Source organism: Apus apus, chromosome 22 (assembly GCF_020740795.1).
Source record: "Apus apus isolate bApuApu2 chromosome 22, bApuApu2.pri.cur, whole genome shotgun sequence".
Taxonomy (NCBI): domain Eukaryota; kingdom Metazoa; phylum Chordata; class Aves; order Apodiformes; family Apodidae; genus Apus; species Apus apus.
The window spans coordinates 1,881,216-1,905,443 of NC_067303.1; the positions used below are offsets into that span (position 1 = coordinate 1,881,216).

At 45.1% G+C, this 24,228-nt stretch overlaps 1 protein-coding gene across 5 annotated transcripts in view; it reads left to right on the forward strand.

The window, feature by feature from the left end:
• PRDM10 (PR/SET domain 10) overlaps positions 1 to 24,024 on the forward strand; it is a 43,564-nt gene extending 19,540 nt beyond the window's left edge. For all 5 annotated transcript variants that reach the window (XM_051638476.1, XM_051638481.1, XM_051638479.1 and 2 more), the window contains 16 exons: positions 172 to 375; positions 2,305 to 2,377; positions 3,026 to 3,143; positions 4,062 to 4,191; positions 6,176 to 6,400; positions 12,513 to 12,860; positions 14,331 to 14,486; positions 15,328 to 15,507; positions 16,246 to 16,356; positions 16,929 to 17,129; positions 17,913 to 18,056; positions 19,404 to 19,574; positions 20,821 to 20,961; positions 21,570 to 21,738; positions 22,307 to 22,419; positions 22,951 to 24,024. In XM_051638476.1, the coding sequence (XP_051494436.1) occupies positions 172 to 375; positions 2,305 to 2,377; positions 3,026 to 3,143; positions 4,062 to 4,191; positions 6,176 to 6,400; positions 12,513 to 12,860; positions 14,331 to 14,486; positions 15,328 to 15,507; positions 16,246 to 16,356; positions 16,929 to 17,129; positions 17,913 to 18,056; positions 19,404 to 19,574; positions 20,821 to 20,961; positions 21,570 to 21,738; positions 22,307 to 22,419; positions 22,951 to 23,178 (2,712 nt within the window). In that variant the 3' untranslated portion in view covers positions 23,179 to 24,024. The remainder of the gene's footprint in view (positions 1 to 171; positions 376 to 2,304; positions 2,378 to 3,025; positions 3,144 to 4,061; positions 4,192 to 6,175; positions 6,401 to 12,512; positions 12,861 to 14,330; positions 14,487 to 15,327; positions 15,508 to 16,245; positions 16,357 to 16,928; positions 17,130 to 17,912; positions 18,057 to 19,403; positions 19,575 to 20,820; positions 20,962 to 21,569; positions 21,739 to 22,306; positions 22,420 to 22,950) is intronic.
• Positions 24,025 to 24,228: the final 204 nt, after the last annotated feature.

A 24,228-nucleotide genomic window follows, 5' to 3' on the forward strand; every position in this document is an offset into this window, starting at 1 on the left:
TCCAGTTGCTGCCTGTTTCTGGATCCCTGTTAGCAACAAGAAAATCACCTCTGCCTTCATTGCTTTCCTAATGTAGAAGTTGCTTGGGCACAGTAATTTTTTTAGAAACTCACATTCTTTCAAACCTGCTGCTGGACAGTTACAGCTGCATGTAATTGGGTTTTGCTACAGGTTTCCCTTGACAAGGGTGACAGAAAAGACAGAGACTTACAAGAGGACCTGTGGTTTGAACTTTCTAGCGAGGCTCTTTGTAACTGGATGATGTTTGTGCGTCCGGCTCAAAACCACTTGGAGCAGAACCTGGTGGCCTATCAGTATGGCCACCATATTTATTACACAACCATTAAAAATGTGGAGCCCAAGCAGGAACTCAAGGTATGACTCATTTTTTTTTTCTACTGGTGAAAGAAAATCTTTTGAGTTGCTACCCAGTAAGTGCATCTCCAAGTACCAGAAATGGTTGCTGTTAATAGTTCTAGGCCTTTTTCTCTCTGATAAAGCACATGATGGCCTGAATCAAATGTCAGTGAAGTCAGTAAGTAGTTAGCCACCAACTTAATGGATATTTAAATGAGCTTTGACTTGGGTATAAAATGAGGAAGCTTAAAGTAAGAGTATGTAAATTATTTCTGTCACTGTCATGCTTTACACTGCATATGTTTTGCTGATGCAATCTAATTTTTATTGCAGCAGTCTTATTCTTTTTAGTTCTGGATGCCCTTTCCAGTTAGTCCTGTGTGCCCTTGACTTGTTTTCTGGTGCCTTAAGTGAATATGGTCTCTCACTTTACCTGGCTTTCCTGGAACTTTTGAAACTTTGCATGTGGAAAATGATAAAGGATATTGTGACTTCCCTGTGAGTTACTTTTTGTTCCCTCTAAAAATGTCTTGATTACTTATGAGCTCAAAGCAGCAAGGCTGAGGTGGCCTTTGTTTTCAACAGCTTTTGGGGAACTGGGATATTGATATTGGGAAATTGTTCTTCTTCAAATCTCTTCTTGCACTTAAATTTCAACTACTTAACAAATGGTTTTAACCACACTTGGCTAAACCAGGGCAAAGACTCTTGCTGCTGATTTTTTAGGAGTAAGATTCTTTTTGGTTTCTCTGAAATCAGTCCTTCATTTATTTCAGCTGAATCACTAGAAACCTCATTAATCCAATTTAACTGTATCCAGATACCATTTTCTCAACAGTTTTTCAATCAATTTGAAATCAGACTTTAATTAAATCTGTACAGACCTGCCTATAGAAGCACTATTTTTCTTGCTTCATGGTAGTGGTATCTTTGGGGGGAAAATTGGTTTGATAATGGAATGGCTTGAGCTCCATAATGGGTTTTCCTCCCCAAGTGGGTGTATGGCATCCAGAGAGATTTTGTCCCAGGATTGAACTAGGGGCATCAGTTAAAACTAAACTTCTGTATTGCATGACAGGTGAGTAGTCTAGGAGCTCCAGGCTTTCTTCCTTGCCCAGCTAGTGAGGTGCCTGCAGAGTAGCTCACCTGATGGTGAGTTTGTGAAAGAGTGAGAACCTGTGGCCCACCACAAGTTTAAGCTTGCCTAGATTTTTTGTGTTGAAAATCTGTTCATGCGTCCTCTAAATCTGAACCTTTGAAATCAAATGGTGAGATAAAAATGAAAAATAATGCAGGCATTCTCAGCAAAATGTGAGCCTCTGATTTTAAGACTCCAATAAACTTTCTGCCTCTTGTGGTTCCCTCTGGAGGCTTCTATATCCCTTCTATATCCCCTCTATAATGACAGTGGGCCTGGCATGCTGCAGCCTGGCAGCTCTTTGTTTTGGGAAGCAAGACCATATTGCTTGAATCCTTCTGAAGTTCAGAAACATTTTAAATGAGTCTCTGTGGATGATGCTGCCTATTGTCTGTGTAAAGAGAGCAGGGAAGAAATGGGAAGTCCCCTGAGATCAAAACTTTTCCATTCCTCTTGGAACAACAAGTAACAGCACTCTGCTGACATCCATCCTTTATAATCATACAGTCAGGCCTAAAGAGATTAATCATATTTCCTTTAGATCTACTGGTAGCCATGTGTGAGATTAACACTCATCTTAGGAGGCTATACCTTAAAATTAAATGGATATGCTTTCTGAGCAAAGCTCTTTTGTTCCTCAGTGGGGGCTTATTGATCTCAGCAGGCTTTATTATTGAGGATGAAAGGAGCAGTGAGAGTTAGTGGTTGAGGAGAGTGAAGTAAATGTATTGCTTAAAAACCCTTTTCAGGTGAATTCCCCTTAGTTCTGGTTCCATCTAAGTGTTGTGTGCCTTGTGTTCCTGCTGCAGGTGTGGTATGCTGCTTCTTATGCAGAATTTGTGAACCAGAAGATCCATGACATATCTGAGGAGGAAAGAAAGGGTAACGTGGCCTCTTCTGCTCTTAGTTTCTGCTGTGTGATGGGGGTTCTGGGTTGGGCTCAGTTTCAAGTATATGGCCTGTGTGGTGCTCCCAAAGTTCTGCCATGCTAAGAAAGTTGAAGCAGATCTAGGCTGTGTTACTGGGACTTAGTCCTGCTAACTTTGGTCATGCTGGTACTGCAATAATTTAACCTTCTGCCTCAGTTTCTGGGAAGCATTAAGTTGCTGCTGGAAGGAGGTGTCTTTCTGTATTTGATGTCTAATGTTCAGTCTTTGTCATAAACCCACGTGCTGTTGCTTTAGATTGAGAAATTTCTCTTGACCTCCCCTAATTCATGCCAGAGACACAATCCTGTAGGGGCTCTTCCACACGAGGGTGTATTTCGGAATCTCCCTGAGTTTCCAGCAGTGGATGTAGTCCATGTGAGTTTTCCCTAGTGACCTTTTTGTCTTTCTGTGATGAGCTGTAGTCTTGCCACAGTGCAGAGGGGATAAAAGCAAAGCTAAATGAGGCAGTGCTGGGTGTTCTGTGTGTAACCTTCAGGGGAGAAATATGGCCCACAGAAGACAGAAAGGCTTGGGGGGGGAAAGTAGGTGTTGGATTAGTGGTGACTGAAATGCTGTTATTGACATTTCCAATTGAACATAGTTCTGAGAGAGCAAGAGAAGAACTGGCCATGTTACGAGTGCAACCGGCGTTTCATGAGCTCAGAGCAGCTCCAGCAGCACCTCAACTCCCATGATGAGAAGCTGGACTTCTTCAGCAGGTACTGAAAGCTTTATTTTGGTCTGTGTATCACTGGTGCTTCCCCAAACTTGCAGAAAGGAGGGTCTTTGCCCTACAGACCTTGCTGACCAACTGGGGTACCACGAGAGAGCAGCTCAGGACCAGAGGGTAAAGATGTGGCACCAGGAAGCTGATGAGTGTAAGACTTTGCAAAAGAAGTAGCTTGAGGGAAATAAATACCCCATTGAAATGAGGGAGATATTTTTAGTTTGTTTGTTTTTTTTGCCAAAGACTTAAGTGGCAATATTTCAGCACCACAATACTGAAATACTGATGTTCCTCAGACCTATGCGGACACAGCTTGGAGAGCAAGACTTGTGGTGCTTTAGCTCCTGACTGGGCTGGGAGGTAGTTTATCCTGACCTCTTAAAAGCTGAACCTACAAACATCCATCAGAGAGCAGAAGACATAGGTACTGCCTTTTTCCTGAAACTTAGCAAGTGGCTGCTTTTTGCTGTCAGTTTATTGCCTGACATCAATGGCTAAGTGCCTTTTTGGGGAGGGTTGTTACGGTTTCTGCTTTTAAATTGGTTTCCTTGAAGACTTGGAGTTCCATCTAGCTGAAAATGCTTTCCAGCACACTGTACACTGAGGTGTTGGAAACAGCAGAGTTGCCATGGCAGAGGGCTTGCTAGAAGCTAGCAATCCTCTTTGTCCCATAATTACTGAAATAAATGTTAATGTGTTTGGGACTCTGACTTCTCACAGATACAGCCAGTACCCTGGTTGTGAGTTTTTTTTGCTGCTGGGATTTCATCAGGTTTTAGTATTTACTGTAGGCCATTGTTACTGACTTGAATGAGTGAACAGTGATGCTGAGAGAGAATTGCATAACACCAGTGGAGATTCCAAATCCATCTTTTTTTGTCTCTAACCTGGAGCACTGTGTATTCTGCAGAGCCAGAGGCCGAGGTCGTGGGCGAGGGAAGAGGAGGTTTGGACCAGGCAGACGCCCGGGGCGCCCTCCCAAATTCATACGTATGGAAGTAACCAGTGAAAATGGGGAAAAGTGTGAAGAAGGGACACAGGTATATTTTGGGGGGTTTAGGAGGAGGGGCTAAACTCTTGACTAGAAGAATTTGGAGCATCAGTGCAAACTGAGGGTGTGCTTTGGATTTATACCCAAGTAATTCTTGGCTTTCTAGCTGTGATTCTTCACCAGGGAAATGCTGCTGCTATAAAAACTCTAAAATCAGTTGCATTTCTACAGCAACTTTCATCTCGAAACTCTTAGCAGTGAGGTTATTGAGGCAGTTCAGTAGCATCACAAAAGTAATTTAGACAGTAAAACTGTAATGGGAATTCAGGTTCATATTTGTCCTTTCTGGGACGTGAGGTCAGAGTCTGCTTTTAGAACTGTTGCTGGTAGAATTAAATCAGCTTGAGCTATGATTCTTTGTGATGTTTTAATATGAACAAAAGGGCCTCCTGTAGGCATTCTTACTGCAAAATGTTCTTTTGCTCATGGCTGTTGGTTGTATTCTGTAGGGACCTAATGTGATGCATTTATCCAAGTGAAATGCTAAATTCTCTCTGCTGCTGACCGTGCTTAGGTTACCACCAAGTCCTTTTGTAAAGGGTATCACAGGGGATCAGTGGCTGTTTTATGACTTAGCTGAAAGCTGGTATCTGGGGTGATCATTTTCTTCTGCCATCTCACTGGGTTGTGGTTCAGTGCTGACTCAGAGGCAGGAATGTTATGTGCTGCCTGTGAATGCCTGCTGCTCGTTCTGAGCTTGCAGAATTGCTGTAAATGTTGCATTAAGTTCAGAGAGTTGTGAGTTCCCCCTCTTTGCAAGCTGGTGTGATACAAGCCAGCTTCATTTAGACAAGCATGTTCTCAAACTTTTAACTCCAGAGAGAAAGGGCAGGAGTTCACCTGCCTGAGAACCTGAGACTGTGCCAGTCAGTGTGGCAACTTGCCAGGACGTTTGTTAAATTGCTTTAAGTGTCTCTCTGGTTTAGAATCCAGGGGTTAGAACTGCTGCACTCTTTTTAGCACCTCCCTGCTTTATTTCTCCCACACCTGCTTTTGGCTTTGTCAGTACCAGCCTTGAGCTGATATACTTCTGGCACTGTTTTCTGCCTTGTACTTCTAAGTTTCCTGAGTTGCATTATAAGGGAAGGATCTATGTGTTTTCACTTGTAATACAAGAGGATTCCACCCCAGAGGAGCTATTGGAATTTATATATGGAAAGAATGTATGTTTTTGGCATCCTGCTTCCAACACCCTCCCTTTTATTTTATGGTAATGGAAAAAAAAGAGGAAAACAGCTTGGTGTGATCAATATAAGTGATGTGTGCAGCTGGCTGGATGAGAGTATGCAGAGCTTGGGAAACTGGGTAGCAGAACACACTGCACAGTGTAATGATCTCATTTGTCACTCTCCAGCACTCCAGCTAGTTTGTAGAAAGAAGACACTGCATAACAACACAAGATAATGTTTCAAAGTGACAACAATTTCAACGAGACAAATTCAGTTTTCCCTGCTCTGTGCTAGTCACTTTGGTCATAACATTTCTCACAGGTCAGACTGTCATCTCTGGTTGAAGCAGTATTAGTCAAGAGTGCAGAAGAACTTGCTGGAGGATTGACAGCTGGGTCATGTAAACTGTCTGTGGCCCATCAGACAATACCCTGGAGGTGTTCAAGGCCAGGTTGGGTGGAGCTTGTGCAGCCTGGTCTAGTGGGAGGTGTCCCTGCTCATGGCAGAAGGGTTGGAACCTGATGATCTTTAAGGTCTTTTCCAACCTTCACCATTCTGTGATTCTATGTCTGAGAGTCACTTATCTGCAGCATTTATTCCCTCTTGCTCTGCATGTTGCTGCTGTAGGTGGAGGTGATCTGCTGAGAGGCTCCGTGGAACACAGTGGGAAAGCCTTGGTGTAGGTACATGTTGGTTACAGCTTGTGATGAAATGTGTAGGAATCTCATTGTCTGCTGAGTATTATCCAAGCATTTCTCAGTGGGTGGGGGGAATAATCACTGGTTGTATGATTTGCGATTTCAGGACTTGCTGCATTTTTCCAGCAAGGGGCAGTTTGAGGCTGGACAAGCCACCCTGAATGGGCTGGAGCAGCAGGAACAGACTCCAGTGCCACCAGAGACACAGCCAGCCCTGGAGCAGCAGTCGGAAAACCACCCGCTCCAGCTCCAGGCGCAGCATGAGGAGAACGTGGTGCCTGTGCAGAGCACCATGACAGCAGATGACATGAGGAGAGCCAAGCGCATCAGGGTAAGCAAAGAGGACAGTGGCTCCTGTCTTCTCCCACCCTCTCCATTTGCTGTAGGCCAGAGGGTGCTGGCCCTGCCTGCCAGGACCAGCTGGTCTTTCTCCCACTGTCGTATCCCATTTCCAAATCCTGAAAACAGCATCTCATTCCTGGCAGTTTTCTTTGCACTGCGGAGACAAATGTCATGTAAAGAGCTGGTATCTCATGAGACGCTGGTGCAAACTGGTCACCAGTTGGAGCTGATTCAATTCCAGCACAGGAGTTCTGACACAAACACAGCCCCTCCAAGCTGGCAGGCAGGAGTGTCTCAAACAGCCGGCTGAGTCCTGGTCCTGTGGCACAGACTAATGGCTTGTTCATGGCACCATCTGTGTCTCTCAGAACTCTTGCCTTGCAAACAGTTGCCAAAAAGAAACCACCACCTCCATTTAGAATTCACTTAGTTGATGATGTTTAGTGATAAAATTCTTTCTTGGGGTAGAAAACCTGCCTGTCCTTGAGATGATAACCTGGGCTAAGAGCTTTCTGTACTGACAGCAAATGCTTTGAGCCTGAGCTTTGTGTCAATGGGGTGAGCTGTTTTTTCTCCACTATGTGTGGGAAGGAAATGATTCAAGCAAATAATCCTTCAAGCCATGTAACTGTGAGATTGGTTTATTTAGCCTAAAATCTTGTTCTTTTTATTCCATGTGTGAAATTTGGATTACAGAAAGGAACAGCTGCAGTTGGGGTACGACTTCATTCTTAGGGAATTCAGAGAGGATTAGAAAAGAGTCGAGTAACTCTTCCATTTAGGAAGATATTGAGCCAAATTCTGCTCTCAGTTTATAGCCATATATACATGAGGCCAGCAGTGGTTACCTCATAAATGCAGCAACATTTCTTGAAAGAAGAATTTGGCTCAGGCACATTAAGCCTGCAGAAGGTTTAACCATATGAAGTGCTTGCACTCTCTGAATGACAAGTTTCTACCAGTAATTTGGTTTTCAGATGTTAAAGCTTGGAGGATTTTTACTGACTGTTTTTAAGTGGCTAACAGAGTACAGAGGCATATGCTGAGTTTTTGATAGTTAAGAGCATGAGTATTTACTGCTTAAGGCATAGCAAAGCTTCCTCAGTAGAAAGTAAAGGCCTGGGTGTGATGGGAAGAGAAAGTGGTGTCTGTTTTTCTGAACTTCTGAACCCTTGATGTATTAAACAGTAAATGTGGTAAGAAAGGGACAAATTTTTTACTGGGACAGGCTGCCCAGAGAGGCTGTGGAGTCTCCTTCTCTGGAGACTTTCAGACCCACCTGGACACATTCCTGTGCTCTGGGTGATCCTGCTCTGGCAGGGGGGTTGGACTGGGTGATCTTTTGAGGTTCCTTCCAACCTCTAAGATTCTGTGATTCTGTGAAATTCTGAAATTACTTCCCTGTCCTGTTACTTGGCTTCTGTTCCCTGGAAATTCGTGACAAATGGATGACAGTGAAGAGCAGTGCAGTGGTGGTTTAGGCCTTGGTGACATGTCCCCAACTCTCCCTAACTTCCCATACGTCTGGCAGCTCGTGTTCAGCAGAGTGCTGGAGACATTTCAGGAGAAGGGCACTGGCAGAATGGCAGATGGTTGCATAGCACCTGCCCATGTTGCATCAGATTGGGAGCAGTGAGAGCTTGAGATAAGAGTAAACCAGCAAGCCTTACTTTTTAAGCACTGAACAATCACAGCAAGCTCTAGCACTCTGTGAGCGCTCATTCAGTTCAACTACTCACAGCAGCTTCTTATAATAACAAGCACTTGACACGACAAGCAAGCAAACATTTGGGTTTAAGATGTGTAGTACATCATTCCCTTGCAAAGAACAGGTGGAGTCTTGATGTGATCATGACATGGACACCAGTGGAGCTTTAGTTCTTCCATGTTACTCACAGAAGATTTAATTTTCAAAAACTAATTCTTTGTGAGTTGCTTGAACTTTTCCAAGGCTTAAACCTTGATTCTCAAGGTTTGAACCTTGGCAGTGGTGCACGGAGAGAGCTTTCATTGGAGCTGGAGCACTGATGGCTGGTGCCCCAGGGTTCAGGTTCTGATAGGATCAGTTTGTCTTTTGGCATTTGCTTTAGAGTCTGGAGTTTCCTTGGAGATCAGACCTTCACTATGGCAGTCACATCCTTAGTATTGAAAAGAGACACTCACCTTTCAAGATATTTTTGTAACAAAATAGAGGAATGTTGTCTTCTGCAGCCAAAGTGAATATTTGCTTTTAATTAAATTCTGGGCTGTGTCCCGAGTGTGTCTATGGGCTGATCCCAGAAACATTTGCATTTCCAAATTGCCTCTTTTTTTGGTTGATTTTTTTGGTGTGTTTTTTTGTTTGTTGTTTTTTTTTTTAACATACAAACCTGATCCTAAAATGTTCTTTGTGTAGGTAACTGCTTTACTCAGAGGAAGGAATTGGCAGGGATAGGGATATGATTTGGAAAGCACAGTCACTTCCTTCGTGCTGAAAGAAATGCGACCGGTTGTATAACGAAGAGTACAAACAGTAAGAAGAGGTTAAAATAAAGTCTCTACTCCTTAATTTTTTCACTCTTCTAATCCTTATCCTGTTGCCATCCTGCCCTAATTATTCCCTGCTGCTAAAAGCATTTCATTCTCACTGTGGCTCTGCAGTATGCATTACATCATTATTAGTCAACTCTGAGAAAACATAAAAGGTCACAAAACACCTTCAAGATTATCTGTGGTTTTTATCTTTGCCCTTTAACTCCCTTTGGGCAGTTATTAACTGCAGGGTAAACCTTGAAGATCTACTTAGTGTTTCCTGAGGCAAAAACCTCAAAGGAGTTTTGCCCAAGTAGAGAGTAAACTCTAGCTGGAAGAGCTGGCCCTCCTAGTGACCTGCAGAAGCGTGACTGTTGCAGAAGTCAAGGCTTCTGTTTTAAAGTCCATTGCATAACATCAGTATTTTTCTTTCCCTCAATGCTGCCTGCTCAGCTGGAGCTGCAGGTAGGTTTGGTCTGGTTTTTTTTTTTCATTGGTTTTTTGCTGTATCTAATCAAGTGGTACGTAACAACATCGCCTTCCTTGCTGTTTTGTCCAAATCCTGTCCTGACTGACCATGCCTCATAAGCTGTCACATTTGTTATCCTTTAAGCAGCCAATGTCCAGAACTAAGTGTTATCTGGATAACAATTTGCATTCTTCTAGTTCTTTTCATATGAATTAATTGCAAATTTAAGGTGAATATTATAAGAGTAAATGGCTTGGATGAAACACTGTAATATCCATCTTAAAGTTTGGAGGATTTGTTTATGCAGTTGTTTGCACTGGGCCAAGTTATCAGCTAATGAGACAACACTTAGTTATCTTTCTGTTTTTATAGCTGAGAGTTTATCTAACCAAGGAGCAGTAAAACATTTCCCACTTCTGTTGCCCTTGAGATAGCAAGGGGACTATGCTGATGTACATGTTCTGGAGGTCTGGCCTCTGCTGTCTGACCCCTCACACTGTTAGGGGCTACAAACAGCAAAGTACAATAATAGTGGAGTTAAGACCTTGATGTGCGTCTCTTAACTATTTGGTTTATTAGCATAACACTGATGTTAAGGGGAAAAATCATACTTCTGGCTCCCAGCAACACATTCATCTTTACACAGCCTGTGTCTATCTTTCCAACTCACGGTGTGACTTAGAGCAGATCCATGTATTTCCCATTGTCTCCACTTCTCCATTTGTAAAATGGAGAATGGATGTGATGACAGTTCATGGGAGGGCTCAGCTGGGGCTCCTCCATGCAACTGTTAGCTTTTTTATAGTAGAACAGTTGCTGTTGTGGTCCTTTTCCTGGAATGAAAGTAGAGGTTTCCCTCTGCAGTTCAGATGGTGAAAAGGATCCAGGTGCAGTAATTTAATCTTAGCAGTCCACAGTATTCCCAAACTGTTTCCTTGTTCCAGCAGAAGAGCTCCTAACTTTTTCTCAGAGTCAGCTGTTGGCACATGCTTAAGTGACACAGCAGATGTCAGCCTCTACATTCCCATGAGAAAAGGAGAGAGGAGAGCAGGGAGATCTGTTTGTAGAAGTCTTGAATGAATCTCATGGAAAAGTATGTCATGTTGAACCTGTGTAATCACAGGTGCCAGCCACCTCCTAGTGCTGCTTCTCTAGATATCATGGTGCAAGTTCTGCATGTAACATCTGAAAGGGAAGGCAAGTACCCTGTGAGAACTACAGAGAAGTTGTCCAGGCAGCTAAGGATCAGGTTAGGACAGCTGGATCCCAGATGGAATTAAGTCTTGCCAGGGATGCAAAGAAGAGTAAGAAAAGCTTTTATTGGTATGTTGGGGGAAGAAGGACAACCAAGGAAAGACATGGAGCTGTTGGAGAGAGTCCAGAGGAGACTGTGGAGATGATCAGAGGCTGGAGCAGCTCTGCTCTGGAGGCAGGCTGAGAGGGTTGGGGTGTTCAGCCTGGAGAAGAGAAGGCTCCAGGGAGACCTGAGAGCACCTTCCAGTGCCTGAAGGGGCTCCAGGAAAGCTGGGACTTGGGACACGGGCAGGGAGGGAGAGGACAAGGGGTAATGGTTTTAAACTGAAAGAGGGGAGATTTAGGTTAGACATCAGGAAGAAATTCTTCCCCATGAGGGTAGGAAGGCACTGGCCCAGGTTGCCCAGAGAAGCTGTGGCTGCCCTGTCCCTGGAGGTGTTCAGGGGCAGGTTGGATGAGGCTTGTGCAGCCTGGTCTGGTGGGAGGTGTCCCTGCTCGTAGCAGGGAGGTTGGAACCTGATGATCTTTAAGGTCTGTTGGAATCTCAAGGTTAGAACCGCGTGGTTGGAACCTCATGGTTCCATGGTTCTGTGGTTCTGTGTACATGGAGAAGAGTAGATACTCCTTAGACATCTTGCTGAGGAATGGCAGTGGTGCAGAGTGCTCTCAGGTCAGCATGGTGACAGTGTGCAGTGGAATGCCACAGCATGCAGAGGTGAGACTGACTTCCAGCTTTGCAACTGTCCTGTGTAAAAATCCTCATCCAATATTAAAATGCAGGCACAGGGCTCACTTGCCTGTTTCTCCAGGCAACAGGTCCAGCAGCATCTGCTCCTCCAGCAGGCAGGGCAGGCATCAGGACTGAAGGAGAGAAAGGGAAAAGAGAACAATAATGTTGCAGAGAAGGCAGACTGAAGGGAGGTGCATGCCAAAACAAAGCAGGGACTGAAAAGAAATTGTGCACAGTGGAGGTGGAGAAAAACAGAAGGGCAGCCCAGTGTATTAAATTTTAAAATTAATATCTGTACAACACATTATGCTCAATTCACAATATTCTTAGTCTCTTGCAATATCAAGAAAAGCACTTTCAAGCTTAACCCTTTGAGTAGACAACAGAATCTGTTCAGTTCCTCTGGTGTGTTTGTCTTTCATCTTTCTTCATTTACAGGCTCTTGCACATGATAGATGCTAATGACAGGCAAATTGTTCACAAGTACTTACCCATTCCTTGTAAACATGCCATTCTGCCCCTGCTGTCATGTCTTGAAAATCTAAGCTTCTTTTTGATGGGGGAAAAAAAAAGGTTTAGAGCATTATCTCTTAAATGTATGTTCCATCAGAACTTTTCCAGGCAATGCTAAACCACTGCTGCACGTCTCTGGTGACCTTTGGTGCAGAAGCTGAGTTTGTAAAGGGCTGTGGAATTGCATAAGCCCTGCTCCTGTGTGAAGTACAGAGCTCTGGCTCACCCTTCCTCTGTATGGTGCCTGAACTTGTCACCCAGTCCCCAAAAATCAGCTGGAATTGCAGCTTTTCCCCAGCCCAGGTCTGTACTTCAGGTGGAGCTTAGGGTGGTGGGTTTTTTACCAAAAAAAAATGCCCCACTGAAGACAAGCAGCTCAATCAGCAGAAACCAGGGACTGGAGAGGAAGCTCCTGCATTGGGTTCTGCTAACCCAGTGTGGAACTGCAGGGGGATCTCAACTTCTGTCTGCCACAGCCTCCCCTCCCGTCACGTGCAGGCAGTGTCTGGAACGCTGAGGCTTTTTGTAGAAGTTTAGACTCGCCGGTCAGCTGGTGTATTTAATCTTGAAACTAGTTGGATCAAGAATCTGTAAGTCCTAATGTCTCCTGGCTGTTTCTTTCAGAATGCAGCTCTCCAGCACCTGTTCATCCGGAAGTCTTTCCGCCCCTTCAAATGCCTGCAGTGTGGAAAGGCCTTCAGGGAGAAGGACAAGCTGGATCAGCACCTGCGCTTCCACGGCCGGGAAGGGAATTGCCCTTTGACTTGTGACATCTGCAACAAGGGCTTCATCAACAGCGGGGCTCTCGAGAGCCACATGAAGTTCCACATGGACCAGAAAACATATTCCTGCATTTTCTGTCCCGAGTCCTTTGACCGCTTGGATCTGCTGAAAGACCACGTGGCCATCCATGTCAATGATGGCTACTTCACCTGCCCTACCTGCAAGAAGCGCTTCCCGGATTTTATCCAGGTGAGAAGCCATCCTGATTGGAAGTACTGCCCTCTGGGTCTCCTTCAAGCCCTCTGGTCATGCACTTTTCAGCAGTGTTGTTGTGCAATGCTGCATGTCACCTCATGCTTGCAAGATTGAGGGGTCCACATCAGTCAGAAATTAATAAGGAAGAGGAACCAAGCATTGCTTGATGTTGTCTTCACGCCACTGAGGTGCTCTTTCCACTAAATGATCAGATGTGGTACTTCAGTCTGGCATTAGAAGTCACTGTTCTGTGTGAGGGGTGGTCCCTTATCCCCAGAAAACACCTAAAGCAGAGGTCCTGAACACTCTTGGTCATTACAGGTGACCCTTTATCTTCTGTAAATGTTGATGATTCAAAAATGTTGTACTGCAACCTAATTCCCCATAAACTTTCCTGTCAGAAGAAGGTCCCTCAGCGTCTTTCCAGCTACTCAGCTCTATTTTGGAATTGAAAGATGTTATTTTTCATTTGGTGCTATGTGAATAATTAGGTCTAGTCACCATAGATTGCTGCCTACTTAAATACTTCTGTGTGGAACAGATGAAGATACCGAGTTGTTCCATGTATGATCAGTATGAGAAGATGGTGAAGAATTAATTAGAGATCCTCTCCTTGAGTAGTGCTTGCATTTCAAATGTCAGACCTCATTAGTTACTTTATTGGGGGGAAAAAAAAATCCCAGTAGATGCTTGAAGAGGTCAAGGATAGTCCCAAAGTATGCAGAAGTAACTGCCATTCAGGAATGGCATGCAAATGCTCTTTTGTCCTAGTTATTTTTGTTTGGTCTTTTGCCCATTGTAATTGGAAGCTCATTCTCTCTGATTGAAAGTAATTAGTCCTCTCATTTAGAATTCTTGTATGTTAAGTGAAGATAATGAATCTCAGCTGAATGTGTTAACTGGAGGATGATTCAGGAAAATGGTCCATCAGACTTTTGCTGCCCATTCAATGCTCAACTGTGCAATAACTGATGCCTTCAAGAATCAGTCTTGAGGAAATGGAAATGCAAACTGGAGCATGGGAGGTTCCATGTGAATATCAGGAAGAACTTCTTTGCTGTGAGAGTGACAGAGCCCTGGGACAGGCCGCCCAGAGAGGCTGTGGAGTCTCCTTCTCTGGAGACATTCAAACCCCCCTGGACACGTTCCTGTGTGATGTGCTCTGGGTGATCCTGCTCTGGCAGGGGGGTTGGACTGGGTGATCTTCCCAGGTCCCTTCCAACCCCTAAGATTCTGTGAAATCAAGTGGTCTGTCCAGATGGATCACAAAGATGTTGTGGCTTCCTAGAAACTACTGCCAAAATGTCAGCTGTGCTGATCAAACGCTTCTCAAGCCAAGGCAGATTAGAGAACTTAGAACCTTTTTTTCTCTCTTTTTTTTTTTTTTCTTTCCTTTTTGCTAAGAGCTTCCTGGGCTGCTCTAGCATACCCTCTGCAGTAAATCCCATGTTTCTGCAATTCCAGGTGAAGAAGCACGTGCGCAGCTTCCACTCGGAGAAGATCTACCAGTGCACAGAGTGTGACAAGGCCTTCTGCCGGCCCGACAAGCTGCGCCTGCACATGCTGCGGCACTCGGACCGCAAGGACTTCCTGTGCTCCACCTGTGGCAAGCAGTTCAAGGTGAGGTCCCCCCTGGACACCATTCTTTACCCTCCTTCAAGTAGACAACCTCTTCAAGCTGGAAGAAACCAACACCTGCCAGTTGGCGTGCACTGCTTTGTGTCATGGGTGAGCTACAGCGTTCACTTCTGGTGGACAAGGGGCACGTTCTGCTCCGTAACAGGATCTGTGAGATCTTAGTTCTAGTAATTTGATAGCAAAAGAAGTTTCATCTGCTCATTAAGAACTGGGTCATTATGCAGCTCAATTGCCAGGAGCTTGGGTTATATTGCTTTTATCAGTTTAGTGAAGAAAGCTTGCTGATATCAGTGGATTAATAATATCCCTGGCCAAGTTGCCCATGTCCATGGGATGCTTCTTGTCAGCATGTGACATCCAGATATCTTTCCGGATCCCTCTAGATGGAGCAGGCTCTGAGCCAGGTACACTGTGGTGGCAGCAGCCTGTTCCTTGTCGCTTGGTTTCTTATGGGATACTGAGGCACTGGATCCTTTGGGGTGAAGAAGCACATTCTGGACAGAGCATGCCCAGAGAGGCTGGACTGCATCTGGGCAGCAGGTTCAGCTCTGTTGCAGAGGTCCTCCTAAGTTTTCAGCCCTGTAGAGTTGAGCACTACTATTTTGGATAAACCCAAAGAAAAGCCAGAGTGGAGGGGTTCATTCTCACAGAGGCAGCTAAACTACCATTAGTTTGGCTCCTGCTTTTATGGCTGAGCAACCAACTCATGGCAGCGCTGGAGAGGAAAAGAGGTGTCAGAATGACCTTGTGCCTCTTCCTTGTCACCAGCTAGCAAGGCAGGAAACAATGTTGATGTTTTTGTTCCCAATTGTTCTTTCCCTAGAGGAAAGACAAGCTGCGAGAGCACATGCAGAGGATGCACAACCCAGAGAGGGAGGCCAAGAAAGCTGATCGGATCAGCCGCTCCAAGACCTTCAAGCCCCGCATCGCGTCCACCGACTACGAGAGCTTCATGTTCAAGTGCCGGCTCTGCATGATGGGCTTCCGCAGGAGGGGCATGCTGGTGAGGGCCCCAGCATCTTACAGCTTCTGTCCTCCATGCTGATGAGTAGTCAAGGAATGAAGATGGAATTCCAATGGCTGCAACGCCAGGATGCTGTGAAAGCGGGAGAATTGTGTGGCTGAGCTGGGTTTATAGACCTTCTTTAAAACTGTGTCTTGTGTCTGCAGCAAATATGTTCCTTGGTGCATTTCATGGCCTGTGTTGTCTGTCTGGTTGTCACTGCCATATCTGGACACTAATCCTGGCTGGCATGTAAGACATCTGTCAGAAGATGTATTGCCTAGTGCAGCCTTACAGCTCGGTTTTCCTGTCTTTCCTGGTTTTTTGTTTCTTGCCCTTCTTGAGGGGCCTCTCCTGGCCATTCCCTGTAACTACCACTGTGTGAAGGTGTTCTGCAGCAAATGTTATTTGCAGATGTTTAATGAGTGTTGTGATCCTTGCTAGCAAAGGCCTCCCTGGGCAGAGGTCCTTTACATTACCTCATCAAGCTGCAAGAGAGTTGTGGCTATTTTAACCCTTCCTATCTTATTTTGATGAGAGAAACTGTAAATGAGATCTAGCCTGACCATTTTTACCTTCAGCAGTTGACTGAATGCACAGTAACCCTTGCAGCAACAAATGCTTCTGGTGCTGCAGGCTAGCAGTGGTTTGGTTGCTACCCGTGTCTAGGAGAAGAAGCAATTGCTTGACTTCCATCTGTAATATGCTCTCTTGTTCTCCTTGTTTCTTTCTCCTAAGGTAAATCATTTATCAAAGAGACATCCAGACATGAAAATAGAAGAGGTGCCAGAGCTCACATTGCCCATCATCAAACCCAACAGAGATTACTTCTGTCAGTACTGTGATAAGGTATGTAAGGAAGTCACCCCCCTGTAGCTTAGTCCTAGACCTGTATGTAACCAGTTTGTCTCTGCACAGAAACATCTAGCAGGGTCTGTAGCTTTCTTGAGGTGCTTGCCAGCAACGTTGCTGCAGCACTATCCAAAAGAAAGACAAAGGGCACTTAAGCCAAGGCAACTTGATTTAATTCTTTGTGCAAGAGGTGGGGCATGAGCCCTCATGACAAATTAACATTGGATACATTATAACTGTGGTGATCAGTGGATTCTCTGACATTTGAACTTCCCAGTTTCAGGCAAAAAAGTGTTCCTCTTTGCCTTCCTGTCCCACTTTGCTCTGTTGCAGCACACATGTTCTGAAATGCCTCCTGCATGCCATCCCAAAAGGGGTTGCTTTTACAGGCTGATTAACCACTAGAAGGTGCATGTCTGTGGATGAATTCTGTTGCAATTGTTTTGGAGATTTAACTAAGCACGTTGTCCAAAGCGACATGCAGGCCTTGCAGGCGAAGATAACCAGGAGCTGTTTTGTGTCCAGACATCAGGATGACACCATTTCCATTCCAAATCTTCACCCTGCAGGTGTACAAGAGTGCCAGCAAACGCAAAGCACACATCCTGAAGAACCACCCTGGTGCTGAGCTACCTCCAAGCATCCGGAAGCTGCGCCCCGCAGGCCCGGGAGAGCCAGATCCCATGCTGAGCACCCACACACAGCTGACAGGCACCATTGCCACCCCTCCAGTCTGCTGTCCCCACTGCTCCAAGCAGTACAGCAGCAAGGTATGGGGGTGCCTCATCCCTCAGCAACATTTCGGGGGATACTTTTTCACCAGGGGCTCAGTCATCTGTCAGTTGGCAAGCAGAGCTCTTTTATTCCGAGGCAGTGCTGGTTTCATGCTGCATGCTGACAGCACAGGCACAGCTTGCTTGGCTTCTGGAAGAAAGGTTCCCTAAATAGAGGGCGTGTGCTTGAAAGAAGAAATGGAAATGTTACCAGAGTGCAGTCACAGAGAAGCTTGGGAACTGCTCACTGACAGAGATGATGAGAAAATACTTCTTGACCCTGAGGGTAACGGAGCACTGGGACAGGCTGCCCAAGGAGGTTGTAGAGTCTCCATCCCTGGAGACATTCCAAACCCACCTGGACATGTTCCTGTGGGATCTGCTCTAGGGGATCCTCTTGTGACAGAGGGGTTGGACTGGATGATCTCCAGAGATCCCTTCCAACCCCCACCACTCTGTGATTCTGTGACAAGGGAGAAGAGTAGAAAATAAAATGTGGAGCAGGTGACCTCTGGAAAATGTCCCAAACATATTTAGCTGTGTTGGAGTAAAAAGCTTATGGGCTGTGATGTTTGGGGCAATATTTCAGTATCAGATAGCTCTCAGCAGCAGCAACTTTGTGATCTTTACTTTCTTCTTATTAACCAGAGCATCCCAGTGTGAAGCCTGCTGCTGCCTTACTGAGGGAAACCTAGAAGAGTCCATAGAGCTGTTTGATTTCAGTTGGCCCATACCAGGGTTGCTGGCCATTTCCTAATGCTGTTTTGTATCTTTCTGTAGACAAAGATGGTGCAGCACATCCGCAAGAAGCACCCAGAGTTTGCTCAGCTCCTCAACACCATCCATGCCCCGCTGGCCACTGCGGTCATCAGCTCCACTCCTGCTGTTCTGACCACTGACAGCACCACTGGGGAGACTGTTGTGGTAAGGACACCTTAGATCAGGCCAGTGGAGGGAAACAGAACAGAACAGAATCCTGCTGGTATGGTAGTCTTAGTGTTTACTTGGCAGGCATCATTTTAAAGCATGTGTTGGGACATTATTTGAGATCACTTCTGTTCCTGAATCTGTGTTGTAGTTTTGCTCTGCCAGAAACATCTTCTCTCTTTGGATCTCCAAGGATTTGCCATTTTGCCCTGCTCCATTCCCTCCTTTCATTCAGTACCTGAATGGCACTGACAGGAAAGCTGGGGAGGGACTTTTGACAAGGAGATTTAGATGAGACATGAGGAGGAAATTCTGGAGTGTGAGGGTGGTGAGACCCTGGCCCAGGTTGCCCAGGGAAGCTGTGGCTGCCCCATCCCTGGCAGTGTTGAAGGGCAGGTTGGATGGGGCTTGGAGCAGCCTGGGCTGGTGGGAGGTGTCCCTGCCCATGCAGGGGGTTGGAATGATATATGATCTTTAAGGTCCTTACAACCCAAACCATTCCATGATTCAGACCCATATGCTACTGACACTTTCAGAGAGGCCTAATTCAGGAATACACCTCATGGATTTTCAAAGGGACTGTTCTCTTGAGGTCTTGGCAGTCCTTGGGATCAAGAGGGCACATTTAACCATGACTGGGGACTGGATCAAACTGTTCAGAGGAGACAAAATCTTTCTGAATTCCTTTTGACAGTGCAGAACTGAGCAATCCAGTGGCTGGGCTCTCCACAATGAATACATCAGCTGCTACAGATGTGACAGCTGAGGCTAAAAAAAAAATCAGTCTTGTGTCTTTTAGTGCTGCTGGGATTCTGCATAGTTTTAAAAATCTTAATAACCACAGTTTAAAACTTAGTATTTGAAGACTGAAATTGGATAAAACATTTTGATTTGAAAATGGGCAGATTCAATCAGGATTCTGTTTGCCTCATGAATCTGGTTAGTTAGGTCCTAAATATCTTTACACACTTTAGAAATAGACTTGTCAAGAAGAGTATCACTCTGGCAGGTGAGGAGGAAAGGCAGAATATGTCCAAGAAGCACTTTTTGACTTAGTTTCTAAGTCAGGTCTTTACAAATGAAAGATTTTAGTTGTCTAGTAGAATACCCTTAAGTCAGAAGATGAAAATAATTCTCTCATTATTGTAAGTTAGCCCTTAATGGTCCTGGGAAGCATTTAGACAGAAGGGAGCAATCCCAGGGGATGATCCCTGGTGCTTGCTTGTGACCCCACTGGTGTAAGTGTAGATTCTGTGTGATGAAAAAACAAACCCTACAGCCCTGCAGGAGTGTTCAGTGCAGTGGACAATATGTGCTGATGGTCTGTATTTCTCTCCACCTCAGACAACAGACTTGCTGACCCAAGCCATGACAGAGATATCCCAGACCCTCACCACAGACTATAGGACTCCCCAGGGAGATTACCAGCGGATCCAGTACATCCCAGTGTCTCAGTCCACAACAGGCTTGCAGCAGCCTCAGCACATACAGCTGCAGGTCGTTCAAGTGGCCCAGGTGAGTCGCCTGTTGGGGGACTTGACCCCTTTTGACCCTTTCCATATCAAACCTGTGCTTTCTTGGAGCTGCAGTGCTTGGAAGTTGGTTGAGGAATGGTAATTAAAAGTAGCACAGGCTGTTTTAGAGATAAATGGATGGGTTAATCTTAGGGTTTCATTGTGTGCATGGTGCACTGAGCATAAACAGTCCTGCCAGTCTTGATCAGCTTGTTGGAGACATATCAACACAGTCCTAATTTAGTTCTGCCCATCTGGGCACCTCCACTTGAGTCTCTAGGAACTGGAACTTCCAACAACTAGGAAAGTGGGTCAGTGGGTGACCCATTTTTGCAGCTGAAAGGACAAATTTGTACTTCCTTGTTCTCAGTGAGCCAAAATTTGGAAGTACAAAAAGCACTTGCTTTTTCCCCTATTAGAATATTCACTCTCTGATGCTGAACAGCCTCCTAAAAATAAAAAGTGTAACTGGAGTAGTTGAGGTGAAGAAAATCACTTGGGCAGCTGCAAGAACTCACTGTAGCCTTCAAATCTATTATCTACTAGGAGAAGTTGAAACTACCATGTGTTTGAATTTGAATCTGAAATTCTGTGTTCTCTCTGGCCCCTCATTACAAATCAGGTTATGACTTTGGTTAATAAAGGTCTAAACAATTGCCTCAGTTAACATTGACTGCAGCTCTTCTAACGATACAAGAGTATGAATACTGATTCCTGCAGCTAATATTCATTTTATCAAGGTCTGAGACTTGTAATTAAATTACTCCAGTTGGTATTATTAGCAAGTGTTGCTCAGAAAAGTCTTTAATCAGTAAGGCTCTGAGCACTTGCCTTGATAGAGAGCTATGCCAAACTACAGTATTGGCTACTCAGGTCTTCAGTATGTCTGCATCTTGTAGAAAGGTGCTTACAAAGAAGGATGGTCCAGGGGTTGACACTAATCCTGCTTTTCAGACCCTTGGATTTAAGTCTAGTGTCTGCCACAGGCAGCTTATGTGACCTCAGGCAACTCCTTTCCACTGATAGCACTGAGATGTCACCTTCCCTGTGCCATTACATCTGCCAAGTGCATTTCTTTATCTCTCAGGAGTGCCAAGAGGGTAAACACAGGTTTGAACAGGACTGCTCCATGGCCTCACTAAGGGTTACACCTCATTGTTCACACCTTCTACAACAGAAGAAGTTCACATGGCTGCTTCTGCAAAGAATTTTAAGTATAAGCCTCTGCTTTGATATTTTCTTTCCAGGCTACCTCACCTCACCAGTCCCAGCACTCCACAGTGGACGTTGGGCAGCTCCATGACCCCCAGACCTACACCCAGCATGCCATCCAGGTGCAGCACATCCAGGTGACAGAGCCAGCACCAGCAACTCAGCCACCATCCCAGGTATCACACTCTTCTCTTGTGGGAATTCTTTCCCTACCTGTCTGCTCAGCTGGCATGTTGCCTGTGCTGTTGCAGGAGCTAGTCTTTTCTCTGCCATTCAAAGGACCACATATGAAATAGCTCTCACATGGACATCTCTGACATCAGCCAGTAGATCCCAGATGTCCCTAGGGTGTATGGGGAGGGGGATTTCTTGTGGTTTATTTTTCTGTCTGTACAAGGTAGAGATAAATGGCTGGGAACAGATAAATTTGCAGCTTAAATTAAGTCAGCCAAATAAAAAGTTGGCTAAATGGAAACTGGCATCCTTCAAATATTTGAAGTTCAGCTCTTCGTGGTGCTTGGTAGATTTTAGCCTCTCCTCTTGGTTGTCTGCCAGACTTATGCAACCTTCGGCAAGCAACAATCTATTTCATTTTCTTGATCTCTGCTTACTAACCACAGAGTGAAACAAGCTGGGGGAGAGGGAAGAGAGCTTTGCAGTTCCTGTGCTCAATATGCTATAGAAACTTCCCATGTTTGCCCTTAATAAAAAGGATATGTTTGTACCAGTATGGAAGTATGAAATCCTTGGTACACTGACAACACACCTTTTTTTTTTTTTCTAGGTTGGGGGTCAGCCTTTGAGCCCTTCCTCACAGCAATCTCAGCAGGAACTCAGCCCCTCACAGATGCAGACAACTACACCTGCCCCAAACCAGGCCCTCCAGCAGCAGCAAGGATCTTCAGTCCAGCACACGTACCTCCCCAGCACCTGGAACTCATTTCGCAGCTACTGTAAGTGTCACCAGGAGCTCTCACTAGCAGTCTGGCTACTGTGTGGCACTAGCTCCATTTCTCCGGCTAGCAAATGGGATAGTGTTTCCAGACCTCATTAAGCTTTTGTCCAAGAAGAGAAACACTTTGGGGCAAAGGAAAATGTTTCCACTGGCTTTTCAATTGTAGTCCTGTAATCATCTGGTGCGTGGTTTGGGCAGGTAGACTGGGTTCCTTTTATTCCAAAGAACTTGAATTCAGCAAGTATCCATGTGTTGGAGAGCAAGTAGCTTGTTCAGATTTGGGTGGATGCTTGAAAGAATCATGCAGAAGTTGGGGACATGAAATTATTTCTCATGTCCATGCAGCTCTGGATGGTATTCCAGTGTATCTTGGGCAAGAACAGGATGTGCTGTCTGTGCATGAGTTGCCAAACCTGCAGCTGGCTGGCATAACTCTCTTGAGGCCTGTAGTTTTCCAAGGCCTGAACTTCTACTCAACAACCACTATTTCAGGCTTAAGACATTATCTTTCAAGGTGTTCTTTGAGTTTAACTGAAGGTCCTGATTCTCCAATGTTCATGTTTCAGCATCTGAGATTCAGATGATGACCATTCCTCAAGGCCAGTATGTGATCACAGAGACGGCTGTGGGGACACCAGTCACCACAGTCAACACAGGGCAAGTGAAAGCAGTCACTCAGGTAAGGAAAACAATTATGGCCCCTTTTTTTTCACCCAGAATAACGTAGGCTTAAAGCCTTCTGTTTGAAGGTTAAAGGAATGCTGAAGGGATGTTTGGGACACAGATAGTAGAGAGTAACTGTACCTGAAGAGGTCCAGACTGTATTGTCTGAAAGGGTGGCTGATACTGGACCACTGGAAATGCAACTTCTGCTGGAACATGTAGAAAATGGAAAAAACTTGCAGAATACTTGCATTAAAAATGGCTATTTTAGAATAGTGGAATTGAAAATTGCTATTTTAATTTGTAGCGATGGGTTAATCATGCAATTAGTTTAACCATTTGTGAGTTAACCAAATGTTTGAAAACAAAGGACAAGGGCTGTGTTGCTCTCAAATTAATTGAAAGGAAATGCAGCTTCATTTCCAACTTCCCTGTTCCTACCAAAATGTCTTGCAGCACAGCAACAGGAAAGGTACAGACCATTAGAACTGTGAAAAGGTTAGAGAAGATGCAACCATTACTACTTCTCTTTGTATTCCCCACACAGACTCACTATGTGATATCTGAAGGTCAGCCTGATCTGGATGTCAAACAAAACTCTTCGCTCTCCAGCGAGGTCCCGGTTGGGGTTTCCCAGCCTCCAGCCCCCTCGGATACCCTGGAATCCCAAACCAGCAGTCAGCAGCAAACCACCCAGTACATCATCACCACAGCCCCCAGCAGCAGTGAGGTGCACATCACCAAGCCCAGAACTTTCTCAGCAGAACATGAGTGAAGAAGCCCCGTGGTGCCACTGGCTTCTGCTTGTCACCTCCCCTGAAAGCCCAGATGTCTGGGTATCCTGGAGCTCAATATGTTTTATTAAAGTATTTGCTCACTTAACTTCAACTTGGAGCTCTTGTTAATGCTTTAAGAGGGTTTAAGTCCCCAGTGACCATGAAGAAGTACCCTCCCAATCCTTCTGGGATGCCATTTTATGCAGCTTTTAACAGAAAGGACAAGAGGAGAAGTGAAACCTCTGCTTGCTCTGGACTTTATTTTTGGCATGTCGTCCTTATTTTTCCTGTTTGGAAGTGACTCCAGTAAATAACTTGTATTTCAATTGTATGGGAGAAAAGCTTGCCTAGCTGAAGGCCAACTGGCAGATGATGCTGTATGTATATTTTTAATAGGAGCTGTTCAACAGGAAGACATCATGTAAATGGTCAGAATGTGGCAGATCTGCTGCCTGTCTCTTTGCTTCAGCAGCCCAGGTGAAAGGGAACAGCCCAGCTTGCTGTGAGCAGACTGCCTGGAGAAAAAGAGCAGCAGCAAAGCTCTTTGTGTATGTGTGCAGGGATGGATGTAACAATGAAGCTGTGAAGATGTGCTGAAGCAGTGCATTAAATTATTATTTTTCCAATCCTCCAGAACTGTTTACATGCTGTCTGCCCTGCCCTATTGCACCGAGCAGTTCCAGCAAGAAGGGAAAGTGCAGTCTTAAAAATCACGTTGTGTGGAACAAACTGATGGAAATCATAGTAGCAGATAAAGGTAGTATGGAGCACCTGGTAGCTCTTTTCCCCTCCATTACTTGCAGAAAAATAATAAATAAAATCACTTCTTTGCCTGTCAACAAAAAGAGGCTCAGCTTAGCCTGCATAGCAGCTTCTGCTGTGACCTAAAGGTAGTTATGTCAGGAGAAAATGAGGGTCCAGGAACACACCTCTGAAGATGTGGGGTAGTTGTCTCTGTTCCCACCTCAAAGTGGACGTGTATTTCCCCTTGAAGACTGGATGGAGAGTTGTTTACTGTGATTTTCCAAATCATCCTGTTGATAATGCAT